This window comes from Episyrphus balteatus, chromosome 4 (assembly GCF_945859705.1).
Source record: "Episyrphus balteatus chromosome 4, idEpiBalt1.1, whole genome shotgun sequence".
Classification (NCBI taxonomy): Eukaryota; Metazoa; Arthropoda; class Insecta; order Diptera; family Syrphidae; genus Episyrphus; species Episyrphus balteatus.
Genome location: NC_079137.1, coordinates 65,143,248 through 65,165,697, shown reverse-complemented (window position 1 = coordinate 65,165,697; position 22,450 = coordinate 65,143,248). Strand labels below are relative to the sequence as shown.

At 32.1% G+C, this 22,450-nt stretch overlaps 2 protein-coding genes across 3 annotated transcripts; one reads left to right on the top strand and one right to left on the bottom strand.

Moving 5' to 3' along the window:
* Positions 1 to 12,974: 12,974 nt before the first annotated feature.
* LOC129918699 (RNA-binding protein lark) lies at positions 12,975 to 17,698 on the top strand. 2 transcript variants are annotated; one of them, XM_055999397.1, is made up of 4 exons: positions 12,975 to 13,153; positions 13,526 to 14,479; positions 16,541 to 16,782; positions 16,848 to 17,698. In XM_055999397.1, exons 2-4 carry the CDS (start codon positions 13,787 to 13,789, stop codon positions 16,945 to 16,947), a joined length of 1,035 nt encoding a protein of 344 aa, XP_055855372.1. In that variant the 5' UTR covers positions 12,975 to 13,153; positions 13,526 to 13,786; the 3' UTR covers positions 16,948 to 17,698. The 2 variants fall into 2 exon arrangements, with proteins under 2 accessions (XP_055855372.1, XP_055855371.1); XM_055999396.1 differs by having other exon boundaries at positions 16,502 to 16,782.
* Positions 17,699 to 20,113: 2,415 nt separating this feature from the next.
* LOC129918412 (uncharacterized) lies at positions 20,114 to 21,155 on the bottom strand. Its single transcript, XM_055998925.1, has 3 exons — positions 20,805 to 21,155; positions 20,633 to 20,737; positions 20,114 to 20,378 (listed from the first exon to the last, which is right to left on the bottom strand). The coding sequence occupies exons 1-3, from the start codon at positions 20,946 to 20,948 to the stop codon at positions 20,283 to 20,285; spliced, it is 345 nt and encodes a 114-aa protein (XP_055854900.1). The 5' UTR covers positions 20,949 to 21,155; the 3' UTR covers positions 20,114 to 20,282.
* Between the last annotated feature and the right edge of the window lie 1,295 nt (positions 21,156 to 22,450).

Below are 22,450 nucleotides of genomic sequence, written 5' to 3'. Positions count from 1 at the left end.
ATGTATAGAAACCTGCTAAAAAGCCGATTTATAAAAACATGATTTTTTTTTAGTAGAAGGATAATATAAAAAATGGAAAATTGCGAAGCGAAGGACCTTTCCGTTAATACAAAGATTTCATATTTGGTGAGTATATTCTAGAGATGTCTGGCAATCTATCGGAGTATAAAATAAAAAAAAAATCGATTTTTTTGAACCAGCCTTGTGTTTATGTATATTTTTCTTAGTCAGCGATATGTATAAATACCCCGTTTATATGAGCAGTCTAAAAGGTCAAATTCAATAATTAGCTTTTTCAATGTGTGAATTGTGTTAAATAGTTAACAGCATGTAAAATTTTTGACACTATTGAGGTTCATAAAAAATTTTCAGCTGTTAAAAATTTATTGGGCTCTGGCACCTGGTTAAATTTGAGTTAAATTTTTTTTGCAGATGCTTTTATTTTGTTTTTGTTTTTTTCTTATTAAAAAGGAGTATCATGGCAGAAAAAGGCAGACCAAATTCTAAACAATAATAATCCATACAGCTGAAATTTTTGTATTAACCTCAATAGTGTCAAAAATTTTACACGTTGTTAACTATTTAACGCAATTCACACACGGCCTTAGACCGTGTGTGAATCGGGTTAAATACTAAGCCGAGAATATATTTTTGACACTTTTGAGGTGAAAGGATAATTTCAGTTGTCAAAAATTTATCCTGCTCTAAGAGCCGGTTTAATTTTTATTTTCAGAGAAAAAATTTTTTGAGTATTTTTTTCAATAACTAATCAAAAACTGAAAATAAAGAAAGAAAATTGAAAAAGTAGTTCAAAATTATGAGTGTATATTAGGAAAAATTTATATTTTTCAATATATTTCATTTTTTTGATGATGAAAAAAATTGTTAGTTACCCATTAATGGCAACACAAAAATAAAATTCACATGACAACGCGTGTTGGAAGTTTGTAAATTGTTAATATTTATACTTTTTTTTTAAATCATTATTTCTTTCGATTTGCAGAAAAAAAATATTTATCTACGTTAAAAATGTATCCAAATTCACACAGCTAAATTGAGCTAAAGATAATGTTTTATTCACCAGACATTCAAATGTCAAAAATGTATCCTCTGCTAAATATTTAAAATATGGCTTTAGAGTCATATTGTCACCCGCATACAACAACTTTTAATTAAAAATTTTTATTTTTATATGTACCTACACTTCTGGCTTAAGTTTCAAGAGCACCTTAAACAAAAAAATAAAGCAAATAAAATTGAAAACTTGGTAAGGTCAGTTTTTAAGCCAATCGCTGTCATAAATTGCGACTGAATTCAACTTTTGTGTATCTCAAAATAAAAGTGATGTAACTCCATCCAATTGCATTTCGATATAACAAACTTTAAAAAAACGGAGTACCATATTACACTAAACAATATAAAAAGAAAAACCAGTAACTATCAAAAATATATTGCGTATTTGGAGTTGATTCCTTTTTATATTGAAAGATATTAACAAAATACGATACCATTGAACAAAAAACACACATTTTTCAAAAAAAAAAATGAGTTACCGATTACATTACCGATCGAATATATTATTAAAAATACCGATCGAATATATTATTAAAAATAAACTTTTTGCTAATTTTAAGTTATTAAAAACAACAGAGCGTGGCGAATTATTTGCCAATTAAAGGAGCAAAGTAAATAAAATGCACGACTGTGTCACGTAGTTGCTGTAAACTAATACTTATGTTAGTTTACGGATTGTAAGGGCTTCCTTTATATAAATTTCAAAGAAATTTTGTCGATGTTGGGGAAGAGCCGACATTCAGGGCAAAGTTTTGTTAAATAATTTTTTTTGTTATTAGACTTTTTTGAGAAAAACTAAAAATGCAGTTTTACGCCTGCAAAGTTTAATCAAAATCGTTAGAGCCGTTTTCCAGTTATTTGGTATAACTTGAAGAATTTGTATGGGGGTACACTTTCTAATTAAGGTAGAAAAAGAACAAAAAAAAAAACAACTTTCAAAAAAATTGCACACTCATGGTTATGGCTTCAGGTCGATGATAACATCTGGCCCACCCTAGATAAAATCTCTAGCTACGCCCATGTATACTTTTTTAAGAATGATTAAAGATAGATAAATAAGAATTAATTTAAAAAAGCAGAAATTAAATACCAATTTTATACAAAATAAAAAATTATTTAAGAAGTGTAATGCCAAAACTATTCGTTTGTGCGTATCTCTACAATAACCTAGAGCTTAAACGTGTAGACGAATTTGATTAAAATTTGGTACATATTATTTTTATGTAATTTAAAAGGAGTTTTTGCATTTTTCTCAAAAACTTCTCAAACGATTTCGATTAAATTTGTTGTACTTAATGGTCTAAGCTTTTCTAACGAAAGTGCGTTTTTAGGTTTTCTCAAAAAAATCGAATAGTGGATATAATAGCTTTGCCATTTTTTCTGAAAACTAACCTATCGGTTATTTTTGTATGATTTGGCAAAGGTAGAATCAATTTTATTCATAATTTTAAATGAAATGATTTTCAAAAAATAAAAAAAAGAAAAATACAAATTTTAAAAAAATGTTTTTTTGTGCATGGTTTTTTTTTATATGTATATGATTAGCCAAATCGATAAATTTCCTAATTAAAATTGGATGAGGATCTTTGAATGCTGCAAATGATTGTTCATTAAGTTTAAAATGACAAAACTCTAGAATCCAAAGTTATTTAAGCCTCGAAAAGTCTCACTCTCGTTGAAGGCACACCTAGGTCCTTTACCACAGGTCATCAGCGACACTTGCATGCTTGCATCAAAGAAACTGAGTCAAAAAAAAAGTATGGTGAATGTCCTACAATGCGGTTTTATTCCTGTAGTTCTAAAGCCAGTCTTAATAATAATTTTTTTTTAGCCCCACTGTATTCAAAGTATGACAGGCATAAATCTACCCTTTTTGCAATGTAAAACTTTACATCACCGTTATTCAATTACCATCCGGCAACCGACAATATGATGTGGTTTGGCTGACTGGCGGGAATTTATTTATTAATTTTCCTCCAGCTGAATGAACGATTGTGTGTATGAACGACCGACGACGACGAAGAGGAACGAGTTAAATTGATTTTAAAAAGATTTATCCTGTCATGCGGCACTTTGTTGATACCAATGATAGATGGCAGGGGGTAGCTATATAATTCAATTGAACAAAGGTGTTTACTCAAAGGAGTGCTATTCTCTGAACTTCTTTTTATAAAGTAAAGTCCACGCCAACAACCAACGCCATCATCACTTGCCATAGACATTATTTCGGATAAAAAGTTTATCCTTTTCCTTTAGAGAGCAACCAACACACAATAGAGTACGGAGGCTATTAGTGTCCACGGAAGCGATTGAAACTATTTCTACTCAAATATAATGAATCAGGAGTAAAAATAGTAAATTAGGGCATTATGGCATACCTAAGCACAAACTCAAATATCTTTACTACGGACTACAATTTTTACTTCAATCATTTTTTTTAATTAAATTTCATAAAAACGTAACATAAATAAATTATTTAAGAATAAAAATTCAAGCTTTTTAACAAAAAATAAATTAATTAAAAAATAGTCCAAAAAAAACCATATTGCCCTATGTACGGGCAATATGGCGAACCCCATTTACTTCGGAACCCTTTACTTTTTTTACGTATATTCAGCATTTCTGAAATATAATTGTTAATAAGTTTCATAAAATTAACGTTAAATTGAGGTTATTTTCAAATTAAAAAAAATGCAGAGTTACTTTTGAAATTAGTTTTACATAAGGGCATTATGGCGCAGTCGGGTATAATATAGCGCCATAATGCCCTTATTGCATCTGCGCCATATTGCAAAATATACACATATTCACAAAACTCCAAAAACTAAACACAATTCTTACTTCAGTTAAAATATAACAAGTGATATAACCAAACCAAAACTGTACTCTGCGTTTCACTCTTTACAACAAACACGTGCACTGTATACTTACCGAGATACACACAAACAAAAACAAAGATTTATTATATTGGAACCCAGAACCGGTATTTTTTTTTTGTTTTCTTTTTTGTTTGGCACAAAAATAATAGCACTGACCTGCGATCGTCACAAGGCTAGTGTTCGACGAAGGCCAAAGTTTCTGCATTGGTTTTATTTAAAAGTGAGTATTGGAAGTATGGTAGTTGAGAGGTGCGCCATAATGCCCGGTGCGCCATAATGCCCGAAGTTACCCTACGTCGAACTTACGAACTTTCGAACAAAAAAAAAATTCTTTAAAAAAGTGTGTTTTCCTAGAAAAGTATATAATCAACAAGAAAAAAATTCTAGAACAAATAATGGAATTCCCATAAAGTTAACAATAACTATGGCTACCTAAATTGTTCACAGGATTATGTTCGAAAAACTTTTACAAACCATGAGAAAGCGATAACAGGCGCTAGCAGCATCGCATCATCATCATCATCATCACCGTCGTCGTCGTCGTCTTCGTCATCATGGCCTTTGAGAGTTTTTAAGAAAAAATAAAATAAGAAAAAAAAAATAAAAATTGTGAAAGATAAAAAAAAAAGTTTAATTGAGAAAGTTGAGGAATTTCAATTAACCCCGGACAATTTCAATTTTGTTTTTCAGTTATCTTTCTCATCCTCCTTTTTTTTCGGCGGTGAGTTTCTCTTTTCTCTTCATCTCCAGCTATTTACTTTATCTTCTTCCCAGTCATTTGTTCGTTTTCTAAAGAATTGTTTCTTTATTCCAGACTTTGTATTGTGTTTATATTTTCTGTCGTATAAAGTTAAGAGAGGGAAGCATTTGAGAGCAAGGAATAAACTTACCCCAGGATATAGGGAAAGCTTATAGTCGTCTTCGTCAAAAGAGGTGTACCTAAGTATGTTTTACTTAGAAAAAAAAAAGAAATTTCTTTTTTTCCATTCCCCTAGAGGGATATTATTTTTGTTTCAAAAGATCATGGTAATAGTTGAATACAAAAATTTGGAGAAGGAGTCGGAGTTACTCCACATTCTATAACTTCCTGTAAAGTTGGACTTGGTTACTTGAAAGTTGAATTTTCTTTGCAGTTAAAAAACCTTGTTTTATGAGCAAATTTCAATTAGGGACAACAATTCTAATACCTGATTTTTTTTTACAATCATTTAGAGGATTTAAGTTGATGGGAGTCATTATTTTTTTTAATGGTTTTTATTTTTTTTTTTTTTATCTGATAGTAAGGATGTGGAAAATGCACTAACAAAGTTAACAAAGTTAGAAGGTATTGTTAAGGACATACGACTTAAAATGATTCCCCAGTAGAAACCATTACAAAAATATTTATATCAATATTTTACCTTTGAATCTTAAAGCTCTATGATAGATGTGTTAAGACTTTGCCAATGAGCTCTTATGATTTCAAGATATCTAAGCTAATAGCTTTTATTTAATATCGATGTTTATACCAAATTGTCGATAGGATTAAATTTCTGACTGAAATGACAAAGCCACTTACTTTCTACCAATATATTAAGAGTGTGTTTTTAGTAGCTTTTCATATGATCAGCCCAATCAAACTACAATTTTTTGGTTTTATTTGAAGTAATTTTTTGTATTATTCTCATAACTAACGTTTTAAATTTTATTCTAGTCAATTTAATTTCTTATCATTTAAGGTGGGAACAATAAATGTTTTTGTATGAGAGGCACTAATTTGCTTGCATTTCGCAGGGTCACTGTGGCGTATGTGTAACATTTATATTGAAAGAAAAACAATTTGCAGTTAATACAGTTGAGCTGCACCCCAAACTACTGAAGTGATTTGGTTCAAACTGAAGGTAGTTAAGGCTTTTGGGTAGTTCTTAAGAGTGGGAAACTGAATATTTTTTAGGAGAAAAATGTACAGTAGGTACTTGTTAATTTATATATAATTTATAATTAATAATTAATCAAAATGAAAAAAGTTGTTTTTTCTCAAAAACCAACAAGTTTGATTTAAAAATGCGTGTACCTACAAACCAGGTTAAAACTGGTGATTGGTTTAAAATGCGTTTAAAAGACTTTGACTTTTCATTTTGTTTCCAAAAAACTTAATAATTGAATATTTGATAATAATAATAATAATTGGATATCAGGTACCTAAATCTCAATCTTTAAAAATAACAGGATACAATTTAGGTGGATTTCCAAGTAGTGTCTCCTGGTTTCGATTTAGTATAAGACATTAGACTTAAAGGTTAGGTACTTCAAATGTACCTATTGTTAAAATTTCAACCAACAGGAAAATTGAAGCCTGCCTTTATCTTGTTTCATTGTCATAAGGATCCGCATTTGGATACTATTAATTCAATTCAATTACTTGAAGAGGTTCTTATAGCTTGTTTTTACTACAACCCAAATGATATAGTTTACAGTTTTGGATAGGAGACATTTAGACCTTTTCAATAATGTATAAAACATGTTTGCGGTTCGGTTAAACTACCTAGAACTTATAAGCTGACAAAGTTCAATTTAAAGTATCTATACATATGTTTTCAAAACAACATGCTGTTTTGAAGATATATTATAAAATCATATTTATTTCCAAACCGAACGAGGTATTTTGTATGAAAATCGGTTTAAAATTGGCTTAGAAAAAAAAATATTACTATTTCTACAGAAATTCAAATGTTTAGGCACCGAAAAAAAAAATGTTATTTTGGCACTTGGGCGCCAGGATTTGATTATGGTTTTTTGTAGAGGAAAACAAATTATTCAAAAACAACGGCAACACTTACAGTTTTAAATGATACCATTTCCGAAAGGAAGAATTGTACAATTAATTCTAATTAATTGTAAATTAATAGATTTCAACCAATTGTTTTTGAAATAATCAAAAGTTAGAGACACGCAAAACAAATTTTTTAAACTCATTGAATACCTGCTATTTTTGTCCAGGCTGCAAATTTTTATACAAACTTGACTGATTTTTAGAAAACTGTTTTCTCAAAACCTAAAAGGCATAGAAACATATAGTTTTCATTATCGATAATTTGTATGGGAGCTTTAGCTTGGCTTAAATTTATCTCGATCTGCGTTCCAGGCTTAGGCCTAATTTGTTCTCACTCGATTATCTTTTAATCCTGGATTTTCCTTGGAATAACTCCAGATTAAAAAATAAATAATCGAGTGTGAACAACCTGAAACTTTTAATCCGTTATTTGTCTGTGGCTTGCGGGCAAAGTTAAATTTTAAATCTATGAATTTTATTAATTTGTTCATTACGGCAGCTCTTCACATGCGAACTTGTTTCAATACAAAATGTTAGCCAGCATCTTATTTTTCACTGTCAATCTTGTAAAACCCAACATATACCCTTAGGTTTTTTACCCACTAATCGTTTCGTTGTGACATCCTGGCTATACCTTTAACCGCCTTTTCTTCCAACAATTCATCAAATTCAAATGAATCGAATTGTATATTTCATTCGGTGCAACTTTAACCGCCGCCAAACTTTTATTGCCAAGCGATTTGTCGTATATAGAGTATTTGGACTGTGGCACATATGTTCACTTTTGTCTGCATGGCTTTCGTTAACCTGGTCTTATCCTTGTGGCGGTAAATTTTGTTTTAACTCAGTTCTTTGTCCTACAGGAGAGTACCTATAGTTCTGCGAAAAAGTATAAAAAAATAGCCCCTCTCTTCTTTTAAGGATAAATGTGACTGAACAAAAAAAAAACGAAAACAAAACGATTCCAGTCACATATCGAGTTCATCGATTTCCGTTCCATACGTTTTTGTCGTCATCGTGGTGGTCCCAGGAAGAAAAAATATATTTTTCACTCAATTCCAAGTGGGTGTGTGGGGCGTCACATACAGATTTTTTTTCTTTTTATCGTTCTCTACCCAGGACATACCTAATGAAATTGAAATTCCCGACGGGCCTTCATGGACAACGTGCACAACTTTTACGGGACGATACACTCATGTAAAAAAAAACACACAATTGAATAGGACATACGGGTATCAAACTCTGAAGGATATTCTCAATTTTCAAAGTAATTTGATTTCTTCTTTTCACCATACGACGACGAGTATCCCAAAAACAGTATGTACAAACATACATATATATTCGACGACTTCGAATATAAACTTCAAATGCAATTCGAAGTGATAGGTCAAGTGTGCGGCAAGTATAATCGTCTTGTGACGACCATTCAAGAGTGTTGTCTTTAAAATTGTTTCCAAACTTGAAATTGTTGTTTTTGCTTTTTTGGAAAAGTGAATCCTTTGAAAAATAAGGAATCAAAAGTGGCATACTTTAAGGATCAGTTTCCACTAAATCATTTATTGAGTGAAGTTGGTTAATAGGTGATAAGTTTAACTAGGTAATTAGAGAAGCTTGGCAATCCTTTCAAAAAGATAAAGGATTTATAAATAGTCTCTACAGGACTCTTATGACAGACATTTCTAAAAGAAAACCATCGACCAATACGACACTCAATCAAAAATGAAAGACACAAAACCAACCAGAGTAAAGTACCTTTACCCAGTCAGTGTCAGATATTAAAACCCAGAAGATGAAAAAAAAAACCAATCGACGTGTGCATTGAAATTCCTTACACCACGTTATGCAATTTTTGATTGCTTCATTGGATTGAACTTCAACAACGTCAACGTCGTTTGGAATAGCATCGCTTTCGACGAACGATGACTACAACACCGACTACGAAAGACAACACGATATAGAAAAAACGCACATAGGTATTGAAGGATATGTCTGGAAATACGTCTGCTAAGACGATATGATGGCTATGGGTGGAATAATTTCAATTTATTCCTCGATAGACCTCCGACGACATTGACAGAATGCAATTGCTATTTTCTAAAAGAACAAGTGCAAAAAAAAACCAACCCTCTTCGTTCTACCTCAATTCAACACCATCATATCGTCTTTCGTCTCTGTCAAGGGCATCGTCATGCTGGCTTCTTCTGGCTGCAGGATAAAGGGTGATATGGGTGATTCCTCAACGACCGAAATAACATTGCTTTTCCCCAACAACCCATAACGCCAATGCCGAGGACGACTCAGAGTCGTAGTCGATGTCAAGATTTCATGAAATAAAATCTAAGACTCCAATCATCCATCAGAAATAACTTGCTCATGCTTTTTGATGATGGTTATGGGAAACTAAAGTACCTACAAGAAAAAAAAAATAAGTCGAAAAGTTACGATATAGTCAACAGACAGAGACAAGAAAAAAATACTTTAAGAAGTGGAGAGACTTTATGGAAAAGGTGTAATTCAAATTCATTTTGGCATCTCTCTCTGGTCTTTGAATACAACACAACTTCAAAATGGTAATAAGTTTGGTGAATAGGCGGCTTAAGTGCAATCAGACTGAAGTGCATCACAAAAGATATGCAGTCAAGAATGATGTTTTTTTGGTTGAATCCGGTGAATGAAAGATAGGACTATCTCCTGTTCCGGCTTTTCATCTCTCTGTTTTTGATGTTAATTCAAGGAGCAAGGACAAGTTGAAATAGTTAAAGGAATATCGTTTATGATTTTGTGATATATATTTTGTTGGCAAAATATTTAGAGTGGAAATTCAAAATTCAATGAAGGATTATTATTAATGATAAAGGAGAATGAACATCTAGTTTGAGAGTTGTTGACCTTATAAGTATGCTAAAGAAGAAGTTAGTTGTGACATTGAACTATATTTTCCAACTAACAAAACCTGGGTTAAATGGTTTAATTTTTTCAAATTTTTGTAGTTCTGCAGTCAAAGCGTCATTTGACCTTGCGCACAGAGGCACTGTCAGTTTTTATTTCATGGATCGATAGGGGTATATTTAAAAGGCTTAAACCCAATTTCTCACCACCTGATCATTCTTTTTAGCGGAGTTATTCACAAAAATGCATTTTTTGGGATATTTTACTTGCAAGCTAATATCTTTGCTCCAGATTGTCGTAGACTAAAAACTAAGCATACATTCTCTTCCTTATAATATTTTCTATCGTTTAATAAATAAATACAAAATGGCAGCCATTTAAAGTCAAATTCTTGTTGTTAAAAAACACATTTTTGTCATTATTTCGAAAAAAGCTTATGTCATGATTGACATTTTTCTAACCTATTTTGTAGCCCTATTCATGTCTTGCATTTTAAAGAATAAATCAGCTCTTTATCACCAAAGATGGCCGAGCAATTGATAAATGAACGCATGCAAAACCGGTGCGAAAACACCCAAAAATATCGTTTTTTGGGAATAACTCGGCTTCAGAATGTCCTACGACAAAAAATAAAGCTATTGATTGTTCGTTACAACATTTGTGATTCGATTCGGTGCACAATACTTTTGTTGAAACAAATAAAAAATAAGTAATATTAAGTCAAAGACGTTTTTTTGTTTAGCAAACTCTTGTCTTATTATTTTATAAACGGTGCAAGTATTAGCTAACAAAATAAAATACTGTTGTAGTCCTTTAAATTATCTATGAAAAGTTGTTCATCTTCCTGAATTTTTAACCTTTTTTTCAAGTAATTTGCAAGGTATTCTACAGCTCTTTTTCCACTTAAATTTTGGCGCCGAACAAGAAACTATTTTAGCGGAAAATGTAAATTCCCTTCGGGTGAATCTCATGATAGCTTTTGAAATTCCGGGCGAGCAAAAATATTCCGGGCGGAAAACATTCGACGTGAAACTCACAATAGGGTTGATTACCTTACCTGGTATATGTTTGTCTTTGCTATCAAAACCATCTCTGAATGCTGCCACGTAAATATAGGTACTTTATTCAACACGCAAACCTTTTCCCTGAATAAAATTGTGGTTTTGAGATAAGCTAAAATTAAAAAGCATTCAGACAGATTTTTAATATATGAAACGCTTTCATTTCAAATTTCTTTCATTTTTGCTATTGAAATCGACTAGAGCAAGTATGCGATGATTTAAATGAAATTTGACAAATGAAGCCTGACCTACTAACAATAAATTTTGCTTCTATAATGCTTTACAGAAGCAACAATTGCATCTGTGCAGCTTTATAGAACCAAAATTGTTTGTCGGGTGGTACGCAGATCGAGCTAAATTTTAGCCGACCTAAAATTCCCATACAAGTTATCGATAATTTGTATGGAATCCATTTTAGCTCAGCTAAAATTTTTCGATAATTTGTATGGGAGCTAAAATTTATCTCGATCTGCGTACCCAGGCTTGAAACTCTAATTACTTTCTACCTCATGTGGACTTGATTAAATTATTTATAATTTCTAAAAATTAAAAATATAAGCCATCATGCACACGTGATTTAAGTTAAACTTGGTATTCAAAGAAATTCACTTTTAAGCCTGGTACGCTGCTCGCGCTAAATTTTAGCTCCCATACAAATTATCGAAAAATTTTATCTTAGCTAAATTGGATCCCATACAAATTATCGATAACTTGTATGGAAATTTTATCTCTGCTAAAATTTAGCGCGAGCAGCGTACCGGGTCGTATCACCGCACACGATTACGATCATACGTTAACGCTTTGACTATTTCTCTCTCTATTTAATCAAAACAAAAAGATAGAGACACATATCAACCATACGATAACGAACGTATGCCGTAGTTCGACCCCAGGCTTTATCAAAACTTTTTTCGTACTCGTGTGAACACCATAAATTATTACACTGGTTAACAAGGGTTCTGTTGCCGGAACAAAAATATACTTTTCTGAAGGTTTTTGGTGTGCTGAACTCGAATCCGAAGTCAAAAAAATTCTAGCAGCTCCCGTTTTTGAGATATTACCGTTAGAAAATGCAAAAAAAACGTTTTTTTGAGTTTTTCGGACGTTATTCTATTGTATAAGGAAAATTGTTTGATCATATTTAGTAACGGTTTCTATAAGAACTATTTCCCATCTTTCGATACCTGTTTAAATCTTTTCAATATCTTATGTATTGCCCGAGATATCTTAAACTGAAGTCAGTGGGTTTGGCTTCATATATCATAAAGAAGATAATGACATTATAAAATTTTTAAAAATATCAAACAACTGAAGATATCTCGGGAAGTAAAAAAGATATCGGAGAGATTTAAACAGATTTAAAAAGGTGGTAAATAGTTCTTATAAAAACCGTTACTAAATATGCTCAAACAATTTTCTTTATATAAAAGAATAAGGTCCGAAGTGCTGCACTTTCTAACGGTAATATCTCAAAAACGGGAGCTGCTAGAATTTTTTTGACTTCGGATTCAAGTTCAGCACACCGAAAATCTTCAGAAAAGTATATTTTTGTTCCGGCAACAAAAAAAAAGTTTAATTTTGTAAACCAGTGTTATTCGATGTAATTACTGACTTATGCCGGATTTACACGACTGGCAAAATGCCAATTTATCTGTCAAATTGAAGCCATTTTTCTTTCCATGGTATAAACGCTTTCAATACTAACATTATGTTTGCAAAAAAGAGATGGCATAGAAAATTTGGCATAATATGTTGCAATTAATATGGCTATGTACAAACACAGTGCTGCGCCAATTTTCCAAACTATGCCATTTTAGAAAAAAAATGAATTTGCTCATTCTTTATTGCCATTTAAACGTCAAATCTTTATTAAACAACTGCAATATTTATCTTGTATGTCTACTTAATTTGTAAATACTTAAAAACTTAAATGCTGGCAATATAATGCCAACATTAAAATCTGCCATATATTGAACTCGTGTAAATGCATGAACATATAAAATAATTATTTCTTCGATTATTTTGCCATTTTGTTTGCCGAAATATTGGCAACTTTTCCAGTCATGTAAATCCAGCATAAGTGTAATCAGTCCCTAAGAATAATCAACATTGCAATCCAGTTTCCAAACGCACCCTTTTCCCATACGAGACTCGAAAAACTGTAAAACCACTAATCTAACCATCTCTTTCGCACCTATCAACTTTCTCCATTAAATTTTCCCACCTCTCTTTTCACCAAATCGCCATTTTCTTTTTTTCTTTCTTGCACTTGGAAAAAAATTGAACAAGCCGGCGGTCGACTTTTTCTTCAGCTCAGCTAGTCCGCGAATATTTTTCCAAATCATCAAAAAATTACTCAACTTTTCTCTGTTCCAAGTGAAGTGGAAAAAAAAACAAAAATAAATTCAATCATATTTGGATATTCAATATAAAAAAAGGTAATTAAAACAAACAAAAAATTTATTTCCAACTTTTATTTAGTTTAGTTGCAAAATTGTGTGCATTTTTTCTCTCCGGCCGAAACGACCGACGCCATCTTTTTTTCCGTAGTGCGTGGTATGAAAAAAAAAAGATTTTTTTCTACAAATTTTAATAACGGATTAAATTCAATCACCTTAAAAAAAATGTGCATTATCGTTGTAATATTTTTTACGAAATATAAAAAAAAATGCTTCGCTTTTCGAATTTTCACTGTAAATATAAAAATTCACTGAAAGTTCGATTACGCTTTTCTTTTTCTTCATTTTTTGTATTCCTCTTGTCGCTAAACACGAAACCATCTTTTATTGATTTTATTTGATTCACTCTAGAGCTAGAGCTAACCGGAACGAAACGGAAACGGAACACGTTACGCCGTCCTCTCGTCGTTTGTGTGTGCGTTGTTGCGTTTCAAATCCTTCCTTCTTTTCGCATCCGCGCTACGTCTACGTTACGCGTGATTATTATCAAATCATCAATCCAACTGCAATCAATCAATTAAAATTGCTCCTCCGACCAACCATAACCTAACTGAGTCTGATTCAGCAGACGAAGACGAAGATAAAAAAGACGTTAAAGTAAACGTCGAAAAAATGCCGGGCGCTGGCACATTCAAATTATTCATTGGTAATCTCGACGAGAAGACCCAAGCTGGTGAACTACGTCCGTTGTTCGAGAAATACGGTACCGTTGTCGAATGCGATGTCGTTAAGAATTATGGCTTCGTTCATATGGAATCGGAACAACAGGGTCGCGACGCCATTCAAAATCTAAACGGTTACGTTTTGCACGACAATCCGATTAAAGTGGAGGCGGCGAAGAGTCGTCGTGCCCCCAACACGCCAACAACCAAGATCTTTGTTGGCAATTTGACGGACAAGACTCGAGCACCGGAGGTGCGGGAGTTATTTCAAAAATATGGCACAGTTGTCGAGTGTGACATTGTGAGGAATTATGGTTTCGTGCATTTGGATAGTGTTGGGGACATTCAAGATGTTATAAAAGAATTGAATGGACGTGTTGTTGATGGGCAGCCGTTGAAGGTGCAAGTGTCGACGAGTCGGGTAAGGCCTAAGCCGGGAATGGGTGATCCGGAGCAATGTTATCGTTGTGGGAGATCTGGACATTGGTCGAAAGAGTGTCCAAGGTTGTTTGGGGGCGGCGGAGGGGGAGGAGGCGGAGGAGAGCGCGGCGGTTATCGAGATCGGATGTACGGTAGGGATCCATACCCACCACCGCCACCACCACCGCCATTTTTACGCGACAGGATTATGGATGGCTTTAGGGTAACATTTAAATACTTTTTTGTTTATTTTTTTCTTTTCTTTAAAAATTCATTTATATTGATATATTGTAAAAATTATGTATTTAATATGGATACGTTTTGGTAGGTATTTGTATGGTTTGTTGAGATGTTAAAGGTAATAACAGTGTTAAAAAAAAAAAAAAAAAAACAAATCAAATTGTTTTCATGCTAATAATTTAGGTACATTCTTTAGTTGATATCATTTACAAAACAAAACATAGTGTTAAAAATTTAACAGAGATTAAATATTAAACCCAATTCACACACGGCCTTAAATTCGCGTTCGCAAGACTTTTGGTCCTTCCCTACATGTCGGAAGAGGTGCTCTTTTATAATGACTAAACCATTGTCGAAAATGGTCATTTAAATGAAATATGTTGAAGAACGAAAATTCTAAATAACCGACAGTACCAGTTTCCATAGCATGAATTCCAATAAGTATTTCATGGCTTATCTTTCTGAATGTTCCACCATTTCGGGAAAACAGAATTTGTTCGCGTTTTCCTCCTCTCTTTTCCTAATTACAACAATAACATTCCACCACGAAAATTTTTCAATTTTGGGCATAAATGGATATATGATTTTTTAAAGATTTTGTATTTGATCACAATCAGGGAAAAATACTCCATAAATCTTATGTTTTTGGCCTAGAAACATTGTCAACTGAAGGGAATCGACGTATTTTTTTTGCTAAAAGTCATGATCACATTGAAATCATGCATTCAAATTGGTTAACAAGTTCCCCAAGAGTTACTGCGTTCAGGATGAGTTACTCAGTTTTATGTAAAAGAAGGCTTATGAAGTCCAACCGTCAAAGAAAATAGGTTTTGGGAAACCTAAAGGCTTTTAATCCTCAATGTGTGGTTCTCCCTTTTCTATCACTGTCTCAAAAGAATGCCAGTGACATTGCTTTCCTAATAAAAACTTCCTCTTAATTCATAATCTTTAAGTCAGGAATTTCGGAAAGAGAGCAGCAAAAAGAAAGTATTTCTTAAGTTCCAGCCACCCATAAAGACATTCAAAAACAATGTTCATTGATTTCTCATCTTTTATTTTTGTTAAATTTCCCCTCGAAACTTTATGAAAATAAAAAACCAATAGCAAGAACTAAAATTTAGGCAATAGAACAGAGATAGAAGATCCCATTTGATATATGTACGAATTCACCTGATGCATTTTCCTGTACAAGGAAGTCGATTGTTTCTTTTTTTTTTTGCCGTCTTTAAACTTTTCCATGTGACTGAACTTAAATTGAAAACACTTGACTCTTAAATTTTCAACATTTTTCTTTACCATTTGGGAGGATTTTAAATCGATATCCCTAAAAAACCAAAAAAAAACAAATTATTAAGACCTTGGGCGAGTTCATAAATGCAGAACTGCAGCAGTGCTGCAAAAAAGAATTTATAATACATATTGTTATAATTACGAGTGAATTTTAATTAATTTAGTACTCGTTCATAGAAACAAAGAAGAATAGTTCTAATAAGTTGAATACATTTTTCAACAGACAGTCCTTGGCTGAATAAATGGAAGTTGTATTTTGCAAAACTGCTGCAGTCATGCATTAATGAAAATGTCATTTTTGTAATATGAATAGGTTATCAGAAATTATAGAGTTGTTAAGGGCCAAAACGTTTTTTTGAATTTTGCACGATTTTTTTTTATCAAGTAACGTAAAGTTAGGTAAAATTGTGTATCTAGAGTCTAGACGTTTAGAAATTGTAACAATTTACTATATATACTTTAGCTTTAATGAAAAATAGAAAATGTAAGATGAATAAGTTTCACACATTTAAAATAAATATTTGCAACAAACAACATATTATACACATCCAAAACAAATTTATTAAAAACGCTTCAATTACTAACAACAAAAACAAAACAGACATTTTAAAATTTTTCATTTGTATAAAAAAAAAAAATTTGACAATTTATGCTGTTATAATTTTTTGTCACACTTAACAAACGAAAACATTTTAATTACCACCCCCCTGTGCAGAGCGCCGATTCATTCAAATCGAAATTGTTGTTTGAACAGGATTATGACTACTATGAGAGACGTTTCGATGACAGCCGTGATCTTTTCGAAAGGCGTTATCAAAGTTCGCGCATGCGTGATTTCCCACCACCACCGCTATCGCGACGCGAACCAATGCCATTGCCGCCAACCCTAAGTGGCAGTTTGAGAGGAAGCAGCATATCTCGTGGTTATGATTCGATGTTTAGCCGTAGATCACCACCACCACCAACCAGAAGCAGCAATGGATTGGGTCGTTATGGGTAAGAAAATTTAAAATTAAAAAAGTACTTATTATTCATTGAATCATATTTTAATATCTTTGTAGAAGCTATGAAGATTTTAGTCGAGATTCATTTGACGATCGTATGTTGTCGCGTGGAATAAGAGGTCCGTCACCTCCAGGTCGTCGCTATGCACCGTACTGAGACGAATTTTATTCAGAGGTCGACTGTGCAACAAGTGGGGAATTTCGAAGTAGGCCACTACCGTACAGCACCATCAAGAATACCTACTCGCACTCAAAAACTTCGAAATACCGGACTGGATATATTTAGGGAGACAACAAATAAAAAAAAAGATAAGAAGACGCATCAGAATTAATCTTAAAAGAAAAAAAATAGTTATATAAAAAAATACATAAATGCTATTTTTATTTAGTGTTAAAAAAAAAACTAGAACTAAAAAAATAAATCAAGAAAAATTACTTTTCCAAAATGAAACATAAAAAAAAACAATACCACTCATAAAATAATGTTCAAGTATTCAAAATTTCCTTGAGAAAAATGTATTACTTTTTTTTAAGGTCTGTATAAATGGTAGTATCCTGACCCTAATTATTATGTTGTTCTCTGTAGAGATCCTGCCATTGATTTCTTAAGTTAATTTTTTTTTCTTTATTTTTTTTTTTTTATTAATTAAATTAAAATATTTTATACATTTTTTTTTTCAAAGATTCAATAAAACATTGAATTTAAAAGAAAAAAAATAATTGTAATCGTACTGTGTTTACACAAAACAAAAAAATATTGTATTTATGCAAAAATATATAGTACACAGAGAAATATTATTATTGTGTGTGTATTTTCCAGATTATTATTGTAAAAGAATCGTAAGAAAACTAAACAAATTATTAGTGTATTAATAAAGGAGTAAGGTCATTTAATGATTCTCGTTTAATTTTTATTATTGTCATTTCTTTAAGATGGTGTCAAAAGTAGAACGAACTTTTTTGTTAGATGCATACATTTTAAAATTCTCCGAATTTGGACACTTGGAAACCACCGGAGAAAGATATTTTTGTTTCTTTTTTCATCAGACTTAGACTTCAGACAGACGAATACTCGTTCGAATTTGAAAACGGAAATGAAAATTGAATCCGTACGGATTGAAAGCGGTTGTTCTGATTTCCATTCGGCTTTTTTGCTAGGAAATATGTATGTATTGTTTTCCGGTAGCAAATTGTTACTTGGATTGAAAACGGAAAAAATTTGTCGGATTGTAGGTCCGTTCGTTTTTCGAAACACCATGAATCCGCAAAATGTGTTCGAATACGGAATTCGGAGCAGATAATATTTGAAAACGTTACAAAATAGAATTCGAATGGAAATCAGAATAGCCGTGTTATTGTTGTTTATTTTTGTAAACGTTAATTTATAAAGCAAATTACTAAAAAAAAACTAAAGAAAAGAATTACGTGTTTCTACAGACATTATAAAGTAAATCTTGGCTAGAATATAGGAAGCATTCGCTTCGAATTCCAAATTTTAGCAATACGAGGCGAGTCGAAAGGAAGATGTCGAATTTTTTTTTAAAAAAGAGATACGAACTAAAATCGATCTTGATGCTGTTCACGAGTCGTAAAATGTGCCGAACATGATTGATTGAACTTTTTAACGATTTAACGCTTTTAAATCGATTTTTTAAAAAAGGAATTGGACATTATACGATCAACTTCGTATGACATAATCTAATCAGGCCACAGATGGATCGAATTATTTCACAGAGGTAGAGTTTAGAATGTCGGCCTTAGCGAGGTATCCATCGGAGCGAAAATTCACCGATTTAAGGCTAGGCGCACACATGCGATTTTAGTCGCGCGATTATTCAGTTGCAAAAATGGATCACAAGGATTTCAATGCCTGTGAACACAAACACACATGCTTCCCGCGATTATAAATTTGAAAATTGTGTCTATAGTCATTGAAATTCTTGTCATATAATTTGCGACTGAATAATCGCGCGATCAAAATCTCATGTGTGCGCCTATCCTAATAGAAATTATTTCGACCAAAATAAGAATAATGCAGGTAACATCTTTGAAAGAAAATCATACTAGAGAGTTAAGTTATCTTTAACAACTTATAAGTTTTTTGATATTGTAGTTTTTTGATATTCCTTAAAACACAAAACATAAGATAGAGAAAGGAAGTAGGATAGTCTTTCTCTGAACTACTTAATAAAAGAAACACCATCCGTTCCAGTTCATAATGCAAAAGTTCAAAAATCATGCTCTAAATTGTATTCCTCTAGTTTGTTTCAGTTAAATTAATTTTTGAATATATAATTGTTTTAACAGGACACTGTTTAAGGAAGAGACGTTTTCTGTAATACCCTCTTCTGTGGGAGCTGTATAGATGAAGCAAAAGAGGAAACAAACATCTTTCCTCAACATGAATTGCTTTTTCCTATAAAATAAAATTCCATCTGGGAGAACTCTTCTATGAAGATACTAATAATCTATAAAAATAGACGTAAAAAGCATCTTCCTATTCATTAAAAGTTCCGAGTGGTTCAACTAGTGTGTTCCTAACTCGCTAGTCTTGGTGGTATAACAATGGACCCATGAGTTGTAAGTGACTCGGGTTTCGGGTATTTGCCCAACAACTACCTACTGTACGGTAAATAACAATATGCAGCTGAAGAAAATAAGAAGATTAGTTCTTAGAACTATTTTTTCAAGTTTATCATTTTGGAAAAGACATAATGATAATAAATAGTTTTATGATCTTATGACCGCATGTCGATTATTCTCTGTATAGGTACTTAAAATGTCATAACCATGTCTTGTTTCATTTTAAATAATCAGCATTAGTAGACGTTAGTTTGTTATCTATGGCGTCCCAATTAACAAACTTCACCATAAACATCATTTTATCGCGGTTATAAGGGGTTAATATATCTATTTGAAAAATAAACACGCTGTAGATAAGTGCCACAAATGTATTTTCAAACATTTTTCTTAGAGTAGGAATGTACAATTGCGATTTAGTCAGTTTACTGATAAATCATTAGACCTTTTTTAATATCTATAATTTTGATGAATAAAACCGCAGGAAAAAATTCCATAAGCTTATGAAGACAACAACAACTCTCAAAATTAAAATCTTAATGCGCTCCGGTTCTAATTGTTGAAAATATAAAAAATTCAATCAGCTCATGTTCATGATAAATCCTTTGTTTTTTTTTTTTAAGTATGTTAGGTACCTAAATATTAAGGTATACAATGTTTTCGACATTTCAATAAAAAAAAAAAAAAAAACATTTAAATAAACTTAAAATCAGCCACGTGAAGAAAATAAAGAAAGACAAATATTTAACCTATGCAAGAATTGTAAACTTTAATTATCATTTATATATTTAACATTTAACAAAAAAACTAAAAACTTTTCACATGTTTAATAATTTAAGCAAATTTACAATAAAAATAGGTTCCAATCACCGCATTTTTTGGAGTAAAGGGGGGTCGGGTGCCAACACATCTTTATGCAACTAGTTCCTTCAATTTTCCAGTTTCGTACAATGTCTTGACATCAGTACCACCTCCAATAAATTTGCCATCAACAAAACAACGAGGGACCTATAAATTCACAAGAAAAAAGTGTGACAATAGTCATCAAAATAAGGGTTTTCCAAATTGAAAAAAAAATCTAAAATTAAAATGAATAATGATTCATTCCACATCGCAAAATGAAAACAACAACCACAAATAAAATTATTAGTATGGGATAATAAAGTTATTCGTATTTGTTGAATCTTTGCTTATCTTTTAAGAAAAGAATAATTTCATGACATTGGTTAAAAGTTAATAATTTTCGTTCGCAATGAACTTACACTTCGTGCTCCAGTCAATTCGCCAAGGACATCTTGGATCTCATCACAATCATTTCGAGATTCTAATTCTATCACGTGCATTGGAACGTTTAGTTTCTTAAATTGCTATAATAATTATTATGAAACAAAGTTAAAAATAGTAGAACGAATGATTTTTGGAATAAATAGAAACCTCTTTAGCCATGGTGCAGTATGGACAATAAGTTTTGGAAAATATCACAACCTTATTTGATTGGATTTGACTGCGTACGAATTGTGCTGTGGGGCTTGCCATATCTACAGATTTCTTTGAAAGTGAACCAACGACTGAGCCCATTTTAACAATTTACAATTCGATCGGGTGGAAAAAAAGGCACAGAAAATTCCCCAAAAATATTGGATGGGAAAATGAGACAGCGGTAGATGGTTGTCTCTAGTTGTTCTTGTTATCGGTGGTTATTTTTTTTTTTTTAGCTTCTACTTTTGTGAGATTTGTTATGTTTGCAGTCTGGAGAAATATGCGAGTCAAAAATCTTCTTGGTGAGAAAAAGCACAATGACAAGAGATTTTTGCAAAAAAGAGAGGTTAAACAGAAATAAGGCAAATGTCAAAATTTGTATTTGTCATAAATGACAAATGGACCGACCATCAACAAAAGTGCAAAGCTCAATTTTTTGAAGCTTTATGCATAAGGGTGTGTGATGAGAAACAAAACACAAATAATATAAAATTCAAGTTTTGGATTTAACAAGTATACGCCCCAGTGAACTTTAATGAAGTGCTAATTTTAAAAGAAATACCATGTTTTGATTAATTTATTTTTATTTTATATGCAAATTTTTGAGGAATATTTAATTTTATTTTATTTTTCACAGAATGTTAAATTAAGGGTCGAAATCATTTAACAACCGAAGAACTTTTTTCAGTGGTCTAAGCCTTAAATGAAGCCTCAAAAGTCTTAGATAGTCCCAAAACCTACGCGCTCCGAACCTACCACAGTACGAAAACGAAACGCGCCGTGCAACGTAACTCAAAAACTAATGAAGCTATCGACTTGAAATAAAATGCAAATTACTCGTTACCTTATTGGCCATAGCAGGAACCAATATAATTTGTACAATAAATATTTTTTTTAACAATTTTTTTTATAAAAAGAAATTGTGTTTTTTCGTTTTTTGGTCTCTAATTTTTATTTTACACTTTTTTTTACTAAATTTAGGTTCATGCAATGCGTATAAATTTGTTTTTTGATTATAAATAATTTTCTGGACTTGGGCATTGCACGGTGATCGGTGAAAACTGTAGATGCCAACGTCTACGTTTTCCGCCGAAATATTTTTGTTCGAACGGAAGAAATTTACATTTTCCGCTTAACTAGTTTCTTGTTCGGCAGCAGCATTTTTTAAGTAAGAGGAGAACTGTCGAATACCTCGCACATTACCTGAAAAACAAAATTAAATACAGTGGCCTAATTATGGAATACGAAGTCGATCGTTTAAGATTCGATATCAAATTTTCTACTCGCATCCAATTGCTCAATTATAGAATTCGAAGCGAATACTTCCAAAATGACAGCTGGTTTCCTTAGATTTGTTTTGTAATGTCTGTGGAAACACGCATTTCTACAATATTTTATTAAAAACACCTTTCGTCGGTCGAAACAAAATCCGCCAAGAAAAAGATGTCATAAATCCATGGAAATGTAAAACGACACGGTCGAAAGCGAAAACAATAATACAAAACTTCAAATTCGCCTCCTAAAACGATCGATTTTGTATTCCAGAATTAGGTCACAGGAAGATGTCCGAATGTGAAAAATTTTTATAATGTAAGCGAAAT